General features: G+C 43.7%; 1 protein-coding gene across 1 annotated transcript in view; it reads left to right on the forward strand.

Moving 5' to 3' along the window:
* The window catches only part of FASN (fatty acid synthase), a 71,908-nt gene that overhangs the window by 15,489 nt on the left and 34,678 nt on the right, over nucleotides 1-21,741 (forward strand). The window contains exons 4-19 of the mRNA XM_054046566.1: nucleotides 247-420; nucleotides 1,341-1,541; nucleotides 2,002-2,124; nucleotides 2,787-2,902; nucleotides 3,238-3,372; nucleotides 6,712-7,171; nucleotides 7,561-7,748; nucleotides 8,282-8,471; nucleotides 10,478-10,572; nucleotides 11,008-11,142; nucleotides 11,378-11,581; nucleotides 19,345-19,460; nucleotides 19,909-20,084; nucleotides 20,405-20,596; nucleotides 21,041-21,121; nucleotides 21,222-21,407. Coding sequence (XP_053902541.1) covers nucleotides 247-420; nucleotides 1,341-1,541; nucleotides 2,002-2,124; nucleotides 2,787-2,902; nucleotides 3,238-3,372; nucleotides 6,712-7,171; nucleotides 7,561-7,748; nucleotides 8,282-8,471; nucleotides 10,478-10,572; nucleotides 11,008-11,142; nucleotides 11,378-11,581; nucleotides 19,345-19,460; nucleotides 19,909-20,084; nucleotides 20,405-20,596; nucleotides 21,041-21,121; nucleotides 21,222-21,407 — 2,772 coding nt within the window. The remainder of the gene's footprint in view (nucleotides 1-246; nucleotides 421-1,340; nucleotides 1,542-2,001; nucleotides 2,125-2,786; nucleotides 2,903-3,237; nucleotides 3,373-6,711; nucleotides 7,172-7,560; nucleotides 7,749-8,281; nucleotides 8,472-10,477; nucleotides 10,573-11,007; nucleotides 11,143-11,377; nucleotides 11,582-19,344; nucleotides 19,461-19,908; nucleotides 20,085-20,404; nucleotides 20,597-21,040; nucleotides 21,122-21,221; nucleotides 21,408-21,741) is intronic.

Consider the following 21,741-nt stretch of genomic DNA (forward strand, 5'->3'; position numbering starts at 1 on the left):
GAGATCAGTAAGGTCCATGAGTTGGGGAGATGTACCTGAAATAATCACCATGTGAGAATATCTCAAAGAGGCTGGCAGAGGAGAGAATTAAGCAATTGGCAAATCAATGCAGGGAGAGAATTATGCTGTTCTGTAATCATGGAATAGCTGCAAAACCTCTGGTGCTAAATGTACCTAATCTTGCTAGTTTGTCCTTCAATTTGAGATTGTGCCTGGTGTGTAATGTGCCTTCTGATGTCATCTCAGGAATTAATCCAGCTGCCCTACGTGGCACAGACACAGGTGTGTGGATAGGTGTGAGTGGATCAGAAGCTGGTGAAGCATTTAGCCAAGACCCTGAGCAGCTGCTAGGATACAGTATGACAGGCTGCCAGCGTGCTATGTTTGCCAACAGAATTTCCTACTTCTTTGACTTAAAAGGTAAGTGTTCAAGGGCTCTGTAATGTTGATTAGTAATAGCAGTTTGGCGATAGTATAGCATCCATTGTGTGGTAGGTACTTACACAGACATGAAAACATAGCTTTCTCATCCAGGAAGGGGGCCATGTACAAATGCTGGGTGGGGAAACTGGAAGCAGTGAATGTGATGTGACTGGGCAGCGAGGCTCAGCATGCAGACTTAGTGCTTGAGGTCTGGGCTGGGGTAGTTGGTACTCTTCTGAGAAGAGGAGGATGGTGGGAAGACCTTCAGGAAAAGAGGTTTGCTACTTTGGGAGTTTTTTTGCTTATTTACATGGTCAGTTGGTGGAAGACAATATAGAAACTGGCCCACAGATGAGTGGTTGGAAGAAGACTCACAAAGGGAGCAGTTAGCTCTGTAGCTTAGGCAAAGTAAAGGAGGTGAGGAGGCCATCAGATGTGGTGAGGGTGAAGGAATAGGCAAGATCTGTACTGTGCACAGCCTTAAAGGCAGGGCAGAGGATGAGGAAGTCTGGGTATGGAGGTGGTGAGCTGATTACAGGAGAGCAAGGCCAGGGGCCCCGGAGGAGGAGGCTGAAAGTGAGAGAAATAATCGGACCAGGGACAAAGGGTTTTAGTGGTGGTAACGGAGAAATGGATGAGTCCTTCCTGAGATGATATGCCAGTAGCTTCTGCTACATAATTCTGTTCATAAACAAAGTGGAAAGGGCACAGTTTGGCCAAACCAGCCTTTCTTGGGATCAGGAGGGCAATATTGTCAGTGCATTGGGATAGATAAAGGTTATTAGAGTATCACTTGATCAGCTTCTTTAAAGATCCTAAGCTCCAGTCCCTGGAGAGCAGAGATGGCAGGTTCTGAACAGCAATTGTGGGAAACAGAACAAAATGATTGACTTTGGTTTTTATTTTTTTCCCCCAAGGACCAAGCATGGCCATCGATACGGCATGTTCTTCTAGCCTCGTTGCTTTGGAAAATGCTTACAAGGCAATTCGTCATGGAGAGTGTAATGCAGCCCTTGTAGGAGGCGTCAACCTCCTATTGAAACCCAACACTTCTGTTCAGTTCATGAAACTTGGCATGCTTAGTCCTGATGGTGCCTGCAAGTCCTTTGATGCTTCAGGTAAGGGATTAGGTCCAAATCACATTGGCTGCCTCTCACAGAGCACAGTGTTGCTTCCTCCAGGGAATCTATATTGAAACCGAAAAGTGGTTTCACTCTCTTCTGTCCTTGCTCGTGTTATTTGCCACAAACACTGGAACTGCCAAGGGCTGTACACTCAATAGGAACATAAGCTATAAGGATGGGAAAGGAAAATGTGGTCCATTTCCCTACAATGGGGGTGGTGGGCAGACAGGAATGTCACGCTGGAAAGTGTTCCAAGGCTTCATAGACCAAGAGGGAGACCCCTCTTTAAGTCTGATATTTAGCTGAACTTGTCTGTCATGCCTTTCAAAGGGACAATCCTACTTTTAAGGCTCTTCAGGAATGACACTATAGCGCACAGTAATTCACTGCTTCGTCATATGCAGGGCTGTCTGGATTTCTCTTTGCTTTTATTTCATTCTTCCTCTGCCCACAGGGAATGGATATTGCCGCTCCGAAGCTGTAGTGGTCATTCTCATGACCAAGAAATCCATGGCCAAACGGATTTATGCCACAATAGTCAATGCGGGGAGTAACACTGATGGTTTTAAGGAGCAAGGTGGGTCTCAAATCTCTGGGAGACCATGAGAGTCTCATGTTCTTTTCAATGTTTATCCCAAGAACAGCGGGATTGAGGCTATTGCTAACTCTTCTGGAGTTTCCCTTTTTTGGGGCTTGGGAGATCCATTTCTCCTGATTAATGGAAAATTCTGACCCTTTCTTGTCATAAGTGAATCTAGTTAAGTGGTTAGCACTTTCTTCCATATGAAGGTAATGGAGGATGCTCAGCTGATCAGCTTTGCCCTCCCCAGGGGTATCCCAGTGATGTTACACTGGCTAAGTAGCAAATTATTGACATTATGATGGGAAAGGAGAGGATACAAAAAATTCCTTTTCCTTCTCCCTGGGAGCTTCAGTTCCATGAGCACTGCTCAATGGAGTAGATGGTTGATGAGAAGAAGCCTAGGGTCTTTGATATCAAAGTTTAAATCCTATGACTTCAGTTTCAGTCCAGCACCACCCCTCCCTGCCCTTCCTTTTCCCCTTCCTCTTACTGAGGGATTGACTTCTTGTTACAGTTTTAGTGCTGGAAACGTGAGCATAAACCCTGAACATATATTTGGATCTCCCTCAGAAACCTGGTAATCCTAATTAGTGAACAGGTTGCTGAAACTTTGCTCCCAGATGGGAATGGGTAATTGATAATGATTCTTGTTCCAGGTGTGACATTTCCCTCTGGAGAGATGCAGCAGGATTTGGTCAGCTCTCTATACAAAGAATCTGGGATCCAGCCTGAAGAAGTGGAGTATGTAGAAGCTCATGGTACAGGCACCAAGGTTAGCATAATTTCACCATTGTCTCTTATCTCCCTGTGGCTCTTCCTCTTTCCCTCCGATTTTAGCATCTTTCCTTTTTCTCGCCTTTCAATTTCCTTCCCTCCCTCCCTCCCCCTCCCACCCTGCCCATCCACCTCTCCACCCCCATTCTTTCCAATTTAACTGGAAGGAACTAGATTTCCCATTTCTAGCTATTACCTTCACAATCCTTGGTGTGTGGGTTTTTTTGTTTTTTAAAGCTAGAGACTTTGGGATAGGGGCTCTTCTGCCAACTACTGCATGTTGTGCATGCTTCGTATAAAGCATAATTCTGACTTAATTTCTTTTTCTGTTAGGTTGGGGATCCTCAGGAAGTGAATGGCATTGCAAATATTTTCTGTCAATTAGAGCGAGAGCCATTATTGATTGGATCAACCAAGTCAAACATGGGTCACCCAGAACCTGCCTCTGGGCTTGCCGCACTAGCCAAGGTAATGTAATAGTTGAGAAATAATGTATCTATAGATATAGTGATTTGTGCACTGACCCATTGTGGAATTTAGCTCTGATGAGAGGGGGGACTTAAGAGGTTGTCTCATTAACCAGGCAGCCCATTCTGCTATTGCTGCTTGCCTCATTTGAAAGTATTCATAAAGGCTCCAAATGCTCTGCAACAAGCAGGATGTAAATTTGTAGACCAGACACTCGGGTCTCTGTCTCTCTCTAGTCCTAAAGTCTGCAAACACTTAAATAACATTGAGAACAGAGGGTTCTTTATTAAATGGCCAATTGTCATTACTGTATTTCTTGGTGATTTTGATATTCAATTATTTTATGCATCACTATGAAAAGCTGTGGCATAACTTGATGAGTGTGCGTTTGGGGCACTTGGCACCTTGGGTTGTTGGTGTTCAAGAAGTGGCTGGAGGTTTTTGTATTGGGTGGGGGATGCATCTTTTTCCCCCTGCTCCCTTGACAGTTGTGGGCAAGGGTTGAGGTGATTTCAAGTGAGGGGTGGTGCGGGAGCAGACACCGGTTTGAACTCCGAGTTGGCTCAGAGCAAGCAGCTGGCCCAGGCCTGCCCCATTATCTGCTACTGTAGCCAACACTGGTGGATGAATGTCTGCGAACAGCTCAGCAGAGTGCTAGCGAACAGTGTTGACAGCCTTGAAACCTAGATGACCATTTAACATGGCCACATAAATGGAAGCAGCACAGTCTCTCAGCCTGAAACAAGAACTCTTAAGGCAAATATTGTGGTGGTTATGTTCAGGTCACGCTGGGAGGATTTTCTTTGTTGCCATAATATCTAGGAACTGCAGTCTTGTTTTCTAGATGAAAACTTGCATTCTTGAGCTCTATTCTGAGGCATTGGATGAATTCTGCAGTAAATGAAGTGTCCTCAGAATCATGGAAAACATGGGACCCTGTCCCTGCTCCATTGTACTGAAGGCCTGTAAATAGCTTGGATATCCTGGTTATGCTATGGTCTCTGTTTTACTAGAGTGGATTTTTGAACTCCTGGCACACCAAGATACTTCTTGGTGAGGTGGAGCAGAATGTGGTCTTGGTATTGGTCTGAGAGCCCTGACTTCCTTGTGAGGGTCTCTGTGCCAAGTGCACAATCTGTCGCAGGCCCTGTGTCGGATCCATTGCATGATGCCATTCAGCCTCTGACAGTGACTCCATAGAAGTCTTCGGATTTCTCCTGTGGGACTGAGCTGGGGTCCTCCAGGCTCCCCAACTGATGTCGATCAGAGCTGTCAGCTCCAACCTAAGAACCCTTAGTGCTGGGCTCACTGTCTCTGTAATGGAGCTCAAGGCGTACTCCAAGGATTCTCTGATGTGAGAACCTCCCACACTGACCAGACCTTCAGTAGTTAGTCCAGCAGGTAGGTTTGTATCCTGCTGGTAGGGATTTCTGCCGCCACCTACCCTTTTGCAGCTTGTGCTTAGTGGGGATGTTAGTTTTGTGGTAGCACCCAGAGGCGGCAATCAGGATCAGGGCCTCGTTGTGCTAGACACAGACAGTCCCTACCCCCCAAGATCTTGCAATCTAATTAAAGATGCGACATGTGGCTGTAGTGAACAATTGGAAGGAACATCCCACGGCAATGACCCATTCCCATTTCTTTATGTGGATGAGCTGTAGTGCCCACCCACCTCTTACAGTAGAATTACATCTGACAAATAAAATAGGACATAGAAGTTTGTAAGTAATAGTAGCCCATTTAATTCCACTCCATGCTGTCCCCAGCCTCCTTCCCAATGCCTTTTAAACAATCCAGTAAAAACCCTTTGTAAGGGATTATTCCTAGCAACCTCCCCTCCCCCAGCCCCATGAGCTCCTCCTTCTAGGGAGCTGAATCTAGTGCTCATTAAGTTGGTAGCAAACATCTCCCAAAGGTTCAGTTGAAACAGAAACATCATTTGGCCATCAACACTGCTTTCCTAGTGGTGGAAAGTCAGAGATAAAAGCCACAATGTCTTACTTCTAAACCTCCACTTTCACTGTGCCCATATGGATAAAGTAGTTCTATGCTCATGGTCTATATTCTTAACTAAAATGGCTTCAAATTCCGTCTTACCCAGTTCAGCATGTCCGTCTTCCCTAAACCATCTCCTGTGGCAGCAGAATCTAAGCTGAGTAGTTCAGTTACCAGAGTGTTTAACTAACTGCTATTCAGGAAAGACAAAACCCCACTTAGATAGTTTGTCTCTGGGGGAGCCTAGTGGGTGCACCTGCTAAGCCTTTCTAAATGCTTCAGATATGTTTGAGTATGACCTTGTGGGTATATAGGCATCTGGGATAAAACACTAGACCAGATCCACAGCAGCCTTCTCAGCTTGTACAGGGAATGTTTCCATCATGAGGCTCATGGGGCTGTTACCCAGAAGGCTTTGCAGTCTTGTTTTCTTGACTTGGCTTCCAGGTCTGATACCCAATTCAGGAGAATAATCCCACTTACTGTCTCTCATCAGCGCCACCTGCCTTGCGGGTTGTTTCTGAACAGCGGGGGGGATGTTGGTTGGGGCCTGAGAACACTGCAGTAATACCAATAACTGGTGTGGTTTTGAGGCTGCAGCTGCTTGTATATTTTCTGGCCTGAACTGCCTGTGCCACAAGGGAATATGTGCACAGCCTCAATACCTGTTGCTTCCCCAGGGGCTCCCGTCTTGGGGTTGAGTGCATACATAACCATGAGTTGGGAGTCGTTTTTGCTTTCAGCCTGTTTGAAACAGGTAGATTACTTCATAACTTTTCTTTCATTCTCGCCCTGTACCTAAATTGGAAAAACATGCAGAGCAGGACCGAGACTCCTTTAGCTAGATCTGCCAGTCTGGGAATAGCTTTCTCAGACAGCAGAGAAAAGGTAGAAATGGGAGATTCGGTGATGGTAAAGAAGAGGGTGGGGAGGCACCATGGGAGGAAGGAAAAAAATGAGCTGGGCAGTGCAGATTTTGTGGAGGGATGAGGGGAGAAGGGGGGATGATATTCCGTGTCAAGTAAGACAGCGCAGTCTACTGGGTAGTGTGGACAGAGCTATGACTTCAGAATTCTCAGACTAGCTCTGCTAGTGACTTCCTGGGTGGCCTTGATTTATCTAAGCTACTTAGCCCCTCTGTGCCTTAGTTTCACCATCTGTAACCTGGAGACAATAATACCTATTTACCTTTTGTGAAGTGTTCTAAAATCCAGTATAGTGACAGAAAGAGCCATTTAAGTGCAAATGCTAAGCCGTTTGTAGAACAAAACTAACAAGGTGTCTGTTAAAACAAACAAAAAAAAATCTAAGCCATAATTGTTCTGTTCTGCTGTCTCTCTCCAGGTGATTCTCTCTCTGGAACATGGGCTGTGGGCTCCAAACATTCATTACAACACCCCAAATCCAGAAATTCCAGCTTTACAAGATGGTCGTGTCCAGGTGGTTGCTAAACCAACCCCAGTAAAAGGTGGCCTTGTCAGTATCAATTCTTTTGGCTTTGGAGGTTCTAATGTCCATGTCATTCTGAGACCAAATAAGAAGAAATTCTACCCTCTGCAGACGCACAATTTGCCACGACTGGTCCAAGTTTGTGGCAGGACACAGGAAGCAGTGGAAATGCTAATAGAGCAAAGCAGAAGACTGAGGGAGTACAGCTCATTTGTGAGCCTGCTCAATGATATCTCTGGGATCCCTATTTCATCCATGCCCTACAGGGGCTACACCTTAATTGGCAGCCAGAGTGACATAAAGGAGGTTCAGCAGACTCAGACATCTGGGAGGCCACTCTGGTATATCTGCTCAGGTAATTCCACCTTAAGGGGGATCAGACTCTAACAAACTGTTTTGTATCTTTGGAAGCTTGAGGCCGTCTGTTGATTCTATGCTCTGTTCCTTGTTCTGCTTAGTTTTGTGGTATGTGCACTAGTTAAGAGTTTTTTTTTCAGGATCTCCTGTTTACTGCATTGATCATGTGGACTATCTGCAGATAATCCTCCATCTAATAAAATTTCCCTTCTCCTGGTAACAAATCCTAGGAGACAGAAAAACAGTGCATCATGTTCACTTTGGAGATTTGAGGTCTGCAAGATGTTCTCCGAGGCTGAATTCTTTTTACATCTTCCCATTGCTAGAGCAAATGCTCAGCTCTCCCTCCCCCATGAGCAAGGCTCATCGTCTCCTCTCATTCCACAGGCATGGGAACACAGTGGAAGGGGATGGGCCTTAGCCTGATGAAGCTTGAGCTGTTCCAACAGTCCATCTTACGCTCCGATGAGGCTCTGAAGAACACGGGACTGAAGGTATCTGACCTGCTCCTGAATGCAGATGAGAACACGTTTGAAGATGCTGTCCATGCATTTGTTGGCCTTGCTGCTATTCAGGTAAGGGTGAAAGCTGAGGCCCTTTCCCAGTTTTGTTCCAAGTGTATCTGCTTGGCCACTAATATTGCCTGTCATTCAGCTCGTGATCCTTCTAATAGTCTTGTGTAAGCTGCTAAGGAGCACACCTGATGTGGCAGCCAGGTTTGAGTGTCCCTTTGGCATTGTTAGGAATTGTGTGTATATGCATGTGCTGTGCTTACACAGGCAGTCTTAGGGCTGAGCACACAGTACAGTTGTGGGCAGTTCCACCTCCACAGCCCAGAAGCAGCAGCAGCGGTAGTGACTTGTGGGAGTGGGAAAACCGTGGAAGGGACTGATGAAGAATAAAATTGGGGGGGAGGCACTAGGATCCTTCCAGAACTTTCTTTGGAGGTGGGTGTAGGGAGCAGCAGTAAGATTAGGAAGGGACTTTGCTCTGTAGAGGGAAGCTTATTTTGGCTTTTCCAAAATGCCTATTACCATGCTATCAAGGCACGACCATCCCAGAGGTATGGCATCTGATGTGACATTGGTAATACTGCTTTTCCTCCTAGATTGCACAGATCGACATTCTGAAGGCCATGGATCTGCAGCCTGATGGAATTGTTGGTCACTCAGTAGGAGAGCTGGCCTGTGGCTATGCAGATAACTCCTTAAGTCATGAAGAGGCCATTCTTGCTGCCTACTGGAGGGGGCGGTGCATCAAAGAGGCCAAACTACCCCCAGGAGGAATGGCTGCTGTGGGTAGGTATAGGAGTATATCCTGTCCTAGGTGGATAATATCCCTGTGGGTGCATGGGCGCATGCACATATGCGCACTCTCTCCTGTCTTGTTTGTTAATTGTAATAGATTCCATGAGCGGCAGTAAACTTGGGCTATCTGACATGGCAGTGGGGAAAGTGGGTGGAGAGAGACATTTTTATTTAAAGCTGTTCAATTTTTTAAAAAATTACCAATACATCTAAACTCTTACAGGTCATAACTTGACAACTTCATCTTTCTGGTTACACGTTAGGGTATATTAAAAACTAACGAACAAAAAGACTAGAAAATATCAGAAGTACAGTAATACAAATCAGTCGTAACCCTTCACCTGCAATACTGTCTGGTTCTTGTCACTCTCTCAAGAGCAGAAGTAGAGAGGGTTCAGAGATGGATGACAAATAATTAGAAGTCCGGAAGAATGGGTTTGTGGAGTTTTTTGGTATGATGGAGTGAAAAGGTTAGGACAGTCTAATTTAGAGAAGACACAAAAAATGGACAGGTGGCTTTTTTTGTTACCTTTCAAGAACCAAAACAGATCTCCTAGAGAAGGTAAATTGGGCCCTCAGTTTCACATAATACAAGTACAAGAAGCCATTCTATGAAATCAAAAAGTAACAAATTTAAAACCAATAAAAATAAATACATTGACACAACACATAATTGGCCTGTGGAACTTACTACCACAAGGCCTCATGGAAGCCAAGAATTTAATAGGATTTTAAAAAATTAAACCCTGTTTTTTAAAAATCTGGATAATGAGTTAATTTTATCCTATGGGATAAATTTTATCCTACCTATTCCAGGGCATAAGCCAACCTTAACTGATTTTTGGGTGGGGGCTAGGAAGAAACTTCTTCTATGGGCATGTTGTTCCATAACTGGCCAGTCCTCAGGCCACTGTCCGACTTGATACTGGACTACATAGACCCTGATCTGATCTGGCAACTTCTCTATTGGTTACAAGTAAAGCTTTTGCTATTTTTATTTTCTTGTTATTTCATGAACACCTTATTTGATAACCATGAATGTTCAAGTTAGAAAGGAGCCAAAAATTACAGATTAGGTCAGCTGTGTTGGGGGCTGAAGCATTTATACATCACTTGCTACAGGCATAATTCTAGTGTTTCACTTACTAGGATATTTCCACTGGGAACCAACTCATTTAGCATTGTCTTTAGCATGCTAGTGAGTACATAAGTCATTTACTTATCACTGATCATTTCTGGTAGTCACTGCATATAATAGGTCAGATCTTTCATAACCAGAATTTGACCTCATGTTTTGTCCATTGCCTCTTACCCATGTGATAGATCTGGGCCAAATTCTACTTTCACTAGACTAGCTTAAATCCATAGTAACTTTCGACTTCAACGGTGATACCTTAATTTCACAAAGACTGTAAACAAGTGCAGAATTTGACCATTCTCTCCAGTTTTAAGAATGGCATTCCTTGCTAAGGACAAGGTAAATTGTTAGAGGGAGATCTTCTTTTTAATAGGCTTTTTAAATAGTGTAAGCTTTTGTGTCTTAAATCTGAGGTTTACATGAAAAGTACATATTAGAACTCTGTCATTTCCCTATCATGGGGATGAAATTTTGATCCCTCTGTCTGTAATCTCAAAGCATATAGCTGGTGGAATCTAGTGGGTTTTACATAAGCAATACAGAACTCTGTCTGACTTGATTCTTCATGGCGAGGGATATAATGGACTTCAAGAACGTCATCCCAAAATTTAGAGATTGATTTCTTCATGGAAGTCAGTTCTGCCACCTCCCATGGGCACAGATACTTCAGTGATGGTGAGCATTATAAAACCCTAAGATTGGTCCTGACAAGACTAGGGTTATCCGTTCCCAAAAATCTTGAATCCAGCAGGGTAGTCAGCTGCTAGAATCCCTACCACCAGCTTAACCTGGCTACATAAGCTACTGCATAATTTTTCCTGGGAACATATGCATCATCTTGAGGATTTTTCCTCTGCAGGTCTGACATGGGAGGAATGTAAGCGTCGTTGTCCTCCTGGCGTGGTACCTGCCTGTCACAACTCTGAAGACACTGTCACTGTTTCAGGGCCTCAGGTGAGCAAATATATGGAAACCAGCCTTCCTAAGAGACCTTGCCTTCCAAGGCTGCAAACTGGGGCTCCATCTGGTGTGTCTTCCATTACTGGAATTACACCATGTGCCCCAGGAGTGAAAGAAGGGCAGTCCGGTTAAACCAAAGTAATGGAAGGGAACTTACCTCTTGCATCTGAATTTAAACACTTAAGTGCCACTTGATGGGAATCAGAGTTGTTGTTTTTGTTCCTAGTCTGCAAGAAGCATGTGATCTGTATTTCAGTAGTGTTATATTCACAGGGATGTGTCACCTTTACATGAGGAATATGAGGGGAGTGCAGTGATACCTCTTCATGGGAGCACAGAGCCTCATCAAATGGCTAATAGCAGAGGAAAGCTGGATGCCCAAACTCCATGGAAATAATAATTCTTGCTCAATTCTATCCCATTTCCTAGGATGCTGTGAACGAGTTTGTAGCGAAACTGAAAAAGGAAGGAGTGTTTGCAAAGGAGGTGCGCAGCGCTGGGGTTGCTTTTCATTCATATTACATGGCGTCTATTGCACCAGTCCTACTTAGTGCCCTGCAGAAGGTAATGTCACTGAGTGATGGCTTATGCTGGGGGCTTGTGGATAAAGGGAGCCGTGACTAGCATCCTACATGCTGGGGGAGAGAGGGACTTAAAGGAGATCCTCATGTGCAGGAGTTAGGAGAGGTTGGGCTGCATGCAGTAACAGTTGCTGGCTTTCTGTTGCACAGGCAGTTGGAAGTCTGTGGACATCCAGCAAGAGTAAGCCTGATATTTTGTTGTTGGTGGTCTGTTGTAGGTAATTCCAAATGCAAAGCCTCGTTCAGCTCGTTGGATCAGCACCTCCATCCCCGAGTCTCAGTGGCAGAGTGAGCTGGCTCGGAATTCCTCTGCCGAGTACCATGTGAACAACCTGGTGAGCCCAGTGCTGTTCCAGGAAGGTCTGAGGCATGTTCCAGACAATGCTGTTGTGGTGGAGATTGCCCCACATGCGCTGTTACAGGTATTTCACTTGGGAAGGTTCTAAGAATCAGGGAACATCTTAGTTTTTCTAGCGCTGAGAACACCTTGCCCAGCCATTTCTAGTCTCCCTGATTTAGCATTAAAAATCAACATGTCCCAACATATTCCACACCACATCCCCACCCACACAGTCAAGTCATCCAAATACTTGCCTTTGCACATTGTGCACGCCTGTGTCGTCCCCCCAAGCAGTCAACTGCCTGAACTGGTGAACGAGTAGGAGAAATGAGGAGCTTCTTGGATGATCTAACAATGTGTGTGTGAAGTAAGCAGTAGGGAAGAGAGCCTGAAGTCTTACTACCTTGGGTTGTAATCTTGTCCGATCTTATTAAGCTAAACAGCATTAGGCTGGGCCAGTACTTGAATGGGAGGCTTGCAGTGGCACAGGAAGAATCAATACTGGGGATTAGAAAGTGTCCCTCTTTTGTCTAAGAGCACTTGATAGCTATTTGGATACCATGGCGATGAGGACCATATAAGTATCTAAATAGAGGAATTCTTCCTAGATCTTGAATCACTTCACCCACCTGTCTCTGAATCTGCTCTATGCTATGCTCTAATTTACCTTGGGCTTTTTATTTTAGAAAGAGTATTTAAAAACAAAACTATCAAGATAATTCAACACTAATCCTTCTCATTTCATTGCTCACTTTCACAACTGCATAGTTTAAAAAAAAAAAAAAAAAAAAACCCCATACACAACTAAAATACACAGTAGCAATGCAATACCACACCTATGTTACTAAGAATAATAATACATAGTGCTTATGTAATGTTGCATCTTCCAGATACTGTACAAATGTTAGCTAACTAATCCTCACATCGCTCTCGAGAGCGAGGAAGATAAGTACTTATTTTATTTTATTTTTTTATGGGAGGATAGGGGTTGGGAGCTGAGACACTAAGGAAAAGGCTCACTTTCAAAAGTGTCCACTAATTTTGATGACCTCAATTTTGGGGTAACTCTCACTTGAGACCTCTCAGTTCTCATTTCCTCTGTACTCACTTCAAAGGTGCTGTGTATTCATAGCTCTGATTGACTTCAGCTGAAGTTATGGATGCTCACAACTTGTGAAAATCCCTAGGTGTCAAGTTAGACACCTTAAAAATTGGTGGATTTTCCTGGAAATTTTAGCCTAAATGGTTTGTGGTTCCCATGCTGCATTTCAACTAACATTGATATTATGAGTTTGCATTGTCTTATGTTCCTATAAACTTGAGTTTCATTATTCTGAGGCCAGATCTTGTTACTCCTTGCAGGTAATGCTGTTGAAATCAATGATATTTTTTGCAGGAGTAAGACAAATGGCAAATTGACATAGAGACAAGGACTCTAAGGAAGTTGCATCTAGAAAATACAGCCACTTTTTTTTGTTAGGAGTGTACAAAAATATATCTACTACTTCACCCTACATAACTCAAAAATGGGCAAAACTCACTTCAGCTTTCTAAAAGGTACTGCGTTGGTGCTCAGCCCAGATGTAGAGAATTTAAACTAAAATGAAATATTTCAGAAAGTTAAGAGCATTTGAAAGCATTGGGTGACTCATAAATTCCAAGGTGAGAAGGAATTTAGTCTGACCACCTGTTTCACACAGGCTGTAGAACTTCCCCAAAACATCCTATTTTGATTTGAAAAGTTGTTAGTGATGGAGAAGCCACCATGACCCTTGGTAAATTGTCCCAATGTTTAATTAATCTCACTGTTAAAAATTTACACTTTTATTTCCAGTTTGGAAGTTCAGCCTAGACAGATTCAGCCACTGGATTGTGTTATACCTGTGTCTGCTCGATTGAAGAGTAATATATGGTACCCATATAGGTTCTTATAGACTGTAATCAAGTCATCCCTTAACCGTCTCTTTGTTCAGCTAAATAGGTGGTGCTCCTTGAGTCTAACTATAAGGCATGTTTTCTAATCCTTTAATTATTCTCCTGGCTGTTCTCTGAACCCTCCCCAAGTTATCAACATCCTTCTTGAATTATGGGCACCAGAACTGGACACAGTATTCCAGCAGTAGTCACACCAGTGCCAAATACGGAGGTAAAATAGCCTCTATACTCCTACTCAAGATTCTTCTGTTTATCCATCCAAGGATCGCATTAGCTCTTTTGACCCAGCGTTGCACTGGGAAACCATGTTCAGTTGTTTATTCACCAAGATCTCCAATCTGGAGTCACTCCTTCCCCGGATAGAATCCCCCATCCTGTAAGTGTGGTCTATATTCCATATTTAGCCATGTAAAACACACATTGTTTGCTTGTGCCCAGTGTACCAAGCAATCACTACCCCAATTTTTGTGTCATCTGCAAACTTTATTGGTGATATTTGTTTTCTTCTAGGTCATTAAAAATGTTAAATAATGAAGGGCAAAGAACCAATCCCTGCAGGAACCCACTAGAAATACACCCACTTAATGATTCCGTGGTTACAATTACATTTTTTTGAGACCTAATAAGCTTTTAATCCACTAAATATATGCCGTGGTTAATTTTATATCTTTCTAGTTTCTTACACAGAGTCATGTGGTACCAAATCATATGCCCCTACAGAAGTCTAAGTGTATTGCATGAGAACTATTACTTTTATCAACCAAACTTGTAATCTATTTTTTTTTTTTTTTTTTAAATCAAGTTTGTCAGGATCTAGTTTCCATAAACCCATATTGAATGGCATTAATTATATTACCTCCATTATCTCATTAAGCTCCTTATCTTGCCCAGGGTCAATGTCAATCTTGCCTTTTAATTACCCAGGTCATCGTGTTTAACCTTTTGAAATATTGGCACAACATTTGATTTCTTCTGGAACTTCCCCAGTGTTCCAAGATTTATTGAAAAACAAACATTTAACAGTCCAGTGAGATCCTCAGCCAGCTATTTTAAAACTCTTGGATGCAAGTTATCTGGACCTGCTGATTTTAAAATGTCTGACTTTAATAGCTGCTGTTTAACATCCTCCTGAGATATTAGTGGAATGGAAAGAGTGTTATATGATATGACTACATCAAAAAACCCACAATGATTTGCGTTTTTTTTCTTTCCTCCCCCCACCCACCCCAAATATGGAAAAAAATGTAGTGAACACTTTGGCCTTTTCTGCATTATTATCGATAATTCTACCCTTTCCATCTAGTAATAGACCAACACAGTTGTTAGTATTCTTTTTGTTCCTAATATACTTGAAGTCCTCCTTGTTGTCTTTAACTCTCCTGGCCACAGACTTCTCAGTTTGTCTGCTTTTCTTATCAATTTTCTACAATTCCTAGCTTCTGATTTATATTCATTACTATCAACTTCCCCTTTCTTACATTTGTTTTATTTTTTTTGTAGCTGCCTTCCCTTGCCCTCTAAACCATGTCATTTTTATTTTTTTTTAACCAGCACAGCCTTCTTCCTCAGTTGTCGGATTGTGGCTTTTTAGGGTTGTCACAGTTCAGAGCAACTACACCTGTATTTCCTCTCTGTGCTCCAGCAAGGTCACCCACTCTCAGGCTTCCAGCTCCCCAACTGTTGCCTCTTTTGGGTAGAGGACTACATCTCACCCTGGTCAGAAGGGAAGATGTCCAAGCTGCACAGTTTCCTGCCTTCGCTATGTATTTCCCAGCAAAGACAGTCTACCTAAACACATGTTTGCTTTCTCTTCAGGCTGATTAGAGGGATTCCTTCAGATCCAAGTTACCACACAGTTCTTTCTAAGCAAGCCTATTTTATTCTTAAGGTAAAAAAGTATGAAAGAGGAAACCATATTAAAAAGACTAAAACAACGTACACACATGCTAATAAACTTAACAGGAATCATCCCACCCTAGGGATTTCTTTGCGGTTACAAGTTAATCAAAGCTGCAGCTCAGAACAAGCATTCAGTCTTATGAGGCCTCAGTAGGCCAAGTCCTTCCAACCCTCCTGTAAGGCTTGGGGCCCTTCAAGGACCAGGGGTCCTATCCTTTTTTTGAATTAGGAAGAAGGCCCTGCGTCAGCTTAAAACCCAGGCTCTTATCCAAGTCTTCTCTTTGTTGGTTTCTGGAGAATCTAGTTTGAACTAGTATGTGCATATTTCCCCAGGGAGGTGGCATCAAAGGCTAATAAGAGGAAGTTCATTAGCATCCCACTCCCTACCATAGAAGGTACTTACAGTGCCACGACAAATACATGGTTGCATTTTTAATTCAGTTTATCCCAAAGCTATTAACCCTAATGCAGTAAAGTTCATCTTAATTCAATAACGTTTGTTCAGGATATTACAGGACATTTTCAGTCTGTCACACGGGCATCTAGTAAAGTATTCCTAAACAACCCACAATATTACCTTTTTCTGATTAAAGTCTTCACAGCTGATTTGGCTCATAATTGTTTTCAGGTGTGACAATGGATGCCTCAACTTGAGCTCCACTATAACTTGCTTCCAGGTACATAGGCCTCTGCAGACAGACCTAGGAGGTGGCTGTCTAGCCACATTGCTGGCAGTTAGGGTGGCACATGTGCCATGAAGGCCAGTGTTCAACACAAAGGGGATAAATCTGCCCCCTTCAACTCTTTATCCTAGGTGTTCTTCTCTCAGGCTGTGGTAATGCATGACACAGGGAGACTGTCTTAAAATCTCCCCAGGTGTGAGTTGTGGTTGCTGAGCTTCCCTCTGTGCTGAAGTTCCAACTCAAAAGGGTTTGTTCTCTTGTCATAATGCCCCCACCCTCCCTCCAGAGGCTGAGGACCTATGATCTTTAGATGGTGCAGAGGAAGGCACCTTTCATAGTTCCAGTGGTTTTTGGAAGTCCCACGAAACAGAAAAGAAAAAGTCTTTCCTTTTGGGGTCTGTTCCTCTGAGGTTCTCTTTGAAACTGTTGTCCTGGGATCCCAAGGGCTGCTCTCCCCTAGATTACCAGGTGCTGGTTCGAGTCTCTCTAGACTCTTCATCCCTTATGTACAATGGAAGAATGAATATTGTTGCTGCAGGAACCATGTTCCGGAACAGTCTGGTGCTATGGTTATCTTGATTCTGAGAAACAGGAACTAGCCCACTCTGTTATGGCTCTACTTCCTTAGAATCCTAATTCAGGAATAGCAACATCTCGGGATATTCAGAGGTTCCTTTGAAAAGATTCAGGGTTCAGTACTTAATATTTTGGGACTTTTGACCTATGGTCCTCTGCTTCCTTTTCAAGCTGTGAGAGCAAAAAACAGAGGGCCGCCTCCTCTATAGATGGTGAAAGCCCTTGCATGGATTCTTAAAAATCCCCAGTGATGGAGATTCCACAGCCTCCCTAGGCAATTTATTCCAGTGCTTAACCACTCTGACAGGAAGTTTTTCCTAATGTCCAACCTAAACCGCCCTTGCTACAATTTAAGCCCATTGCTTCTTGTCCTACCCTCAGAGGTTAAGAAGAGCAATTTTTCTCCTTCCTCCTTGTAACAACCTTTTATGGACTTGAAAACTGTTATCATGTCCCCTCTGTCTTCTCTTCTCCAGACTAAACAAACCCAGTTTTTTCAATCTTCCCTCATAGGTCATGTTTTCTAGACCTTTAATCATTTTTGTTGCTCTTCTCTGGTCTCTCTCCAATTTATCCACCTCTTTCCTGAAATGTGGCGCACAGAACTGGACACGCTACTCCAGTTGAGGCCTAATCAGCGCGGAGTAGAGCGGAAGAATTACTTCTCGCTTCTTGCTCACAGTACTCCTGCTAATACATCCCAGAATATTTGCTTTTTTTGCAACAGCTTTACACTGTTGACTCATATTTAGCTTCTGATCCACTATCTTCCAGAGCTGATGTTAGTTTTGGTAGTGTGGTCCTGCAATCCAGAGACCCTGAGCTCTGCCTCTTGGGGTGGATACTGCTTGTGAGTAACTTAAGTGGCATACATGGCTGCATCAAATCTCAAAGAACCACAGTTAGAATAAGTAACCATTTCTTCTTGTGGCTTTTACTGCACATGGAAAGCCTAAAGATAGGAAGGTGTCTTTGACCCTTGGAGAATTAAGGATCCAATGACTGGTTATGCTGGGAAGAAAGGTGTATTCCTCAGTGGCCTTAATTTGAGAGCTGCAACCTATAAGGCAATTGTGGCCAGATGTACCTTTAGCTGTGCTCAAAAGCTCCCCATTTTGGAATTCCTCTCCTGAGATGATGATGAGAGCAGTGATTTTTTTTTGGCCCTATTGAACTGGAAGCCAGAGAAGTGGTGCTAGAGCCTTACCAGGAGAAAAGGTAGTTGTTCCTAAAAGAAATAGTGTTTTGTCTTATTTTGGGCCTCCACAAATAGGAGATTCCTAAGGGAGATGAAATTCTGGGCAGCTTTTTTAGGGAGAAGAATCCCTATTCTCAACCCTCAGGCCTGGTTCACAGCCTTTGATCTTTTGAAATGCCCACTTCCCACACTTCAGTAAAGCAAAAGCACAAAGTGACTCAGGTTCCTGGTGAGGAATTACTGCTACTGGTACAAAGGTACTGCCTCTCAGTGGAGCAGCAGTGTATTCACTTTGAGTGCAGCATGGTAGTTTAAAGCTCATCTATGACAGCAGAAGCATGCATGTCTATCCATACCTGGGCTTGCCCCTCTCTGGTGCGGCCAGGCGGCTCTGCACGCTGCCCCGTCCGCAGGCACCGCCCCTGCAGCTCCCATTGGAGCGCCAGAGGGGGCCACTGGAGGGCGTAGGAGCTGGAGCGGGGCCATGTCGCTGCTTCCTAGAGCCGTGTGGAGCGGCCCCCGACTCTGCTCTCCAGCTGCAGCGCCGGAGCGGGGCAAACCCAAGCCCCTGCTCCCCAGCGGGAGCTCAAGGGCCAGCTTAAAAAAGCCGTGGGCCAGATCCAGCCCACGGGCCATAGTTTGCCAACCCTGTTATAACTCTTTGTAATTAAAGATATAATATGACTCAGAGGTAGGTGGTAATTGTCAAGCTGACAAGGGAAAGGAAAAACAAAGGTAGTAGCATTTTTAACATGGTATACAATAATATCTTGATTTTAATGCCATTAGATGTAAGTAATGCAGATGTTTAGAAGGCTTAGTAAGAGTTTTTAAAGATAGGGTTAAACTTAACAATGTTAATGCAATATTAAGCTTCTACAGTTGAACCCAGTGAGACAATACACAAGCTACCATATAGCACTATCAACACTAACTCAGTTGCATTGTTTGGATTTACTACCCTTTCTCCTTTTTTCCCCTCCCCTGGGTCAGTGTGTAGCTTTACATTACTGTTTTTCTGTAAAATGTATCTCATTAAAATATGCAAGTTGTGCCATGGGTGGTAGAACAGTTTTTATAGTGGGGGGTGCTGAAAGCAGAAACCATGTATTTGGTGGTGGTTACTATTTCAAGCCAGGGGTGCTACCGCACTTGCAGCATGCCTGAGTTGCACAACGTGACCAAGCAAATGTGGTTGTTTTGCTTGTTTGTTACCACCTTCTCTTCTGCATTTCCTGGCTTTCTTTGTGTGTTTCTGTGGGATTTTAGTATGTTGGAGTGTGGGGATTGGTTGGTTGGTTTTTAGGGATATTAGGTAAATTTTCTCCTTATTATGCTTTTGACCCTGCTCAAGGGAACGTGTCCTCCTCCTTTTCTTCTCTCCCCTTCCCCTGGCCAAACAAATGTACTTGAACTTCAGACAAAGACTTGATGTCATAACCAGAGAAGAAGTCTAAGATCCATAGAGAGAGAGAGCTGTAGGGCAGGGGGACCTCTAAGGCCAGGAAATGAATGAATTCCTCTGACAATGATCTTTGATCTCTGCTTGATCAGGCTATCCTGAGGAGAAGTTTGAAACCAACCTGCACCATACTACCTTTGATGAAGAGAGAGCACAAAAACAATCTGGAGTTCTTCCTGACACATGTTGGAAAGATCTACCTAACTGGGTAAGGAGCTGTTGAGAGCAGAGAGTTTGTGTCCCATCCTTTGGTATGTTCCTTTTGAGAGGGATTGAGACAGCCCCTTAGCTACCCTGAAGGATTTAGGGAACATGTCTGCTACAGTCATGTTGTTGCTATGAAAGAGATGTCCCTCGGTCGGATCTAAGTCTATTGCAAAGAAAATGATACTGCTAGGGTTGGGGCAGATGCATTTTTCAAGAGAAGGAGTTAAATTCTGAGGACTCCTGGAACTGGAGGTTAGACTACCTCCTGGATACAAGCATTGTGTCTCAGGGACTGCTGGTGCTATAATTGCAAATCTGACGGTTGCTGGTGTACTCTGGTGGTAGGTTTGCTGTTGGCCTTTCTCTAGGAATCCCACAGACTGTTATAACTTCTCACCACTGTCAGGGCTAAAATCACTAAATTTTTTTCTTGACCTTTGTCTTTCCAGAATAAATGTTCTCTCAAATAATCTGTTCCCACTTGTTGAATATCCTGCCCCAGTGGGAACCCCATTAATATCTCCTTACATCTTGTGGGACCACAGCCAGACTTGGGACGTCCCAAAAGCTGAAGACTTTCCCTCCGGCTCTGGGGGATCTTCATCAGCATCAATCTATAATATTGGTGCGTACCTGTCTTCCTCACTTCTATGTCAGTTTCTCTTGTTCACAAAATGGGAATATAAAGTCCTCTAAGCAGCATCACCAAAACCTTATATGAAGAGGGTGTGCTAACTTTGTGGCTGGAACTGCTCTTGAGGTTAGAAATGAAGTGATCTGAACAAAGCTGGGGGGTTGGCCTGGTTCAGATTAATAGAAGCTTTAAAGACCTCTATGTGGCCAGGAGGGTTGTAAGGAAATTCCTGGAAATTCTTTCTTTGCTCTGAAGTCTTCGCTTCCTGAGAGTTCTAAAAGAATTTTTGTTCTTTCTTGTTTAACTGGCAGATATGAATTCTGAATCCTCCGATTACTACTTGGTTGGTCACTGCATTGATGGCAGAGTCCTGTATCCAGCAACTGGGTACCTGGTGCTAGCCTGGCGAACTCTGGCACGGTCTCTGGGGATTACCATGGAACAAATGCCTGTTATTTTTGAAGAGGTTACAATCCATCAGGCAACAATCCTTTCCAAGAAAGGTGAGGGAGAGGTTGCATCTGGGATCTCAAGCCTGTATAGTAAAGATTGGGAAAGATGGGCAGAAGGGAAGAGTGCATGGCAGTGGGGAGAGAGAAGAAAACAAATACATTACACTCCACCTTACCCTGTTATACATCCTGAAGTGGGATATCATGATGTCTCTGTTCCATGTTGTGCATAGTGGGGCAGAAGGTACTGTGAAGAAGTGAGCTGTAGCCCACGAAAGCTTATGCTCGAATAAATTTGTTAGTCTCTAAGGTGCCACAAGTACTCCTGTTCTTTTTGTGGATACAGACTAACACGGATGCTACTCTGAAACCTGTGGAAAAACAGGAGATTCCAGGGAATTTGGGACAGTTAGTGTAGGGGAGTGCATGAGGAAGAACGTGGGATGGAAGGGTCTCCCTAACACACGTTTCAGCAATCTCTGGGTTCGTTTGCAGGTTCAACACAGCTGGAGGTGAGACTTCTGCCTGCTTCCCACTGTTTTGAAGTGTCTGGGAATGGAAACCTGGCTGTAAGTGGTAAGTGGATAATTCTGGCTGTCCTGGCCTACTGTGAAGAATCCCATGCTATATATGTCTGAACACTGACTGCTCTTGTTCTCTATATTGTGTCCGTCAGGGAAAATTTGCCTTTTGGAAGAAACTGCTCTAAATAATTTCCGTAACCAGCAAGTTGACTTGGAGACTCCACCAAACATGAGGCCCAAATTCAGTCTGTCCAAGGCAGATATTTACAAAGAGCTGCGTCTGCGTGGTTATGATTATGGGCCAACGTTCCAGGGACTTTTAGAATCGAACAATGAAGGTGTGTCTTTCCTATAGAAAGATAATCAAGAAAGTTCTAAGACTAATGATGTGAATTAATGTGATCTGTTTATTAAAAGGACTGTATTTAAAGTGTCATGGAGTAGGGCGTGCCTATGTGCATGACAGAATAAGAATATTGTAACTGTATTGATGGAGCAGTGGGGAGGCTGGTCTCTCCTGGGCAGGGCAGGCATGCATTCCCAGGTATAGTTGTGTGGAGCAGAGCTTGTGCAGTCAATGAACAGAGATCTTATTTTTCTTATTTTATCTGTCTTTGGAGCAGATATTCTCCTATGTCTGCTGGGTGAAAGAGTACTGATGGGGCTTCTTCT

Source organism: Malaclemys terrapin, chromosome 13 (genome assembly GCF_027887155.1).
Source record: "Malaclemys terrapin pileata isolate rMalTer1 chromosome 13, rMalTer1.hap1, whole genome shotgun sequence".
Classification (NCBI taxonomy): Eukaryota; Metazoa; Chordata; order Testudines; family Emydidae; genus Malaclemys; species Malaclemys terrapin.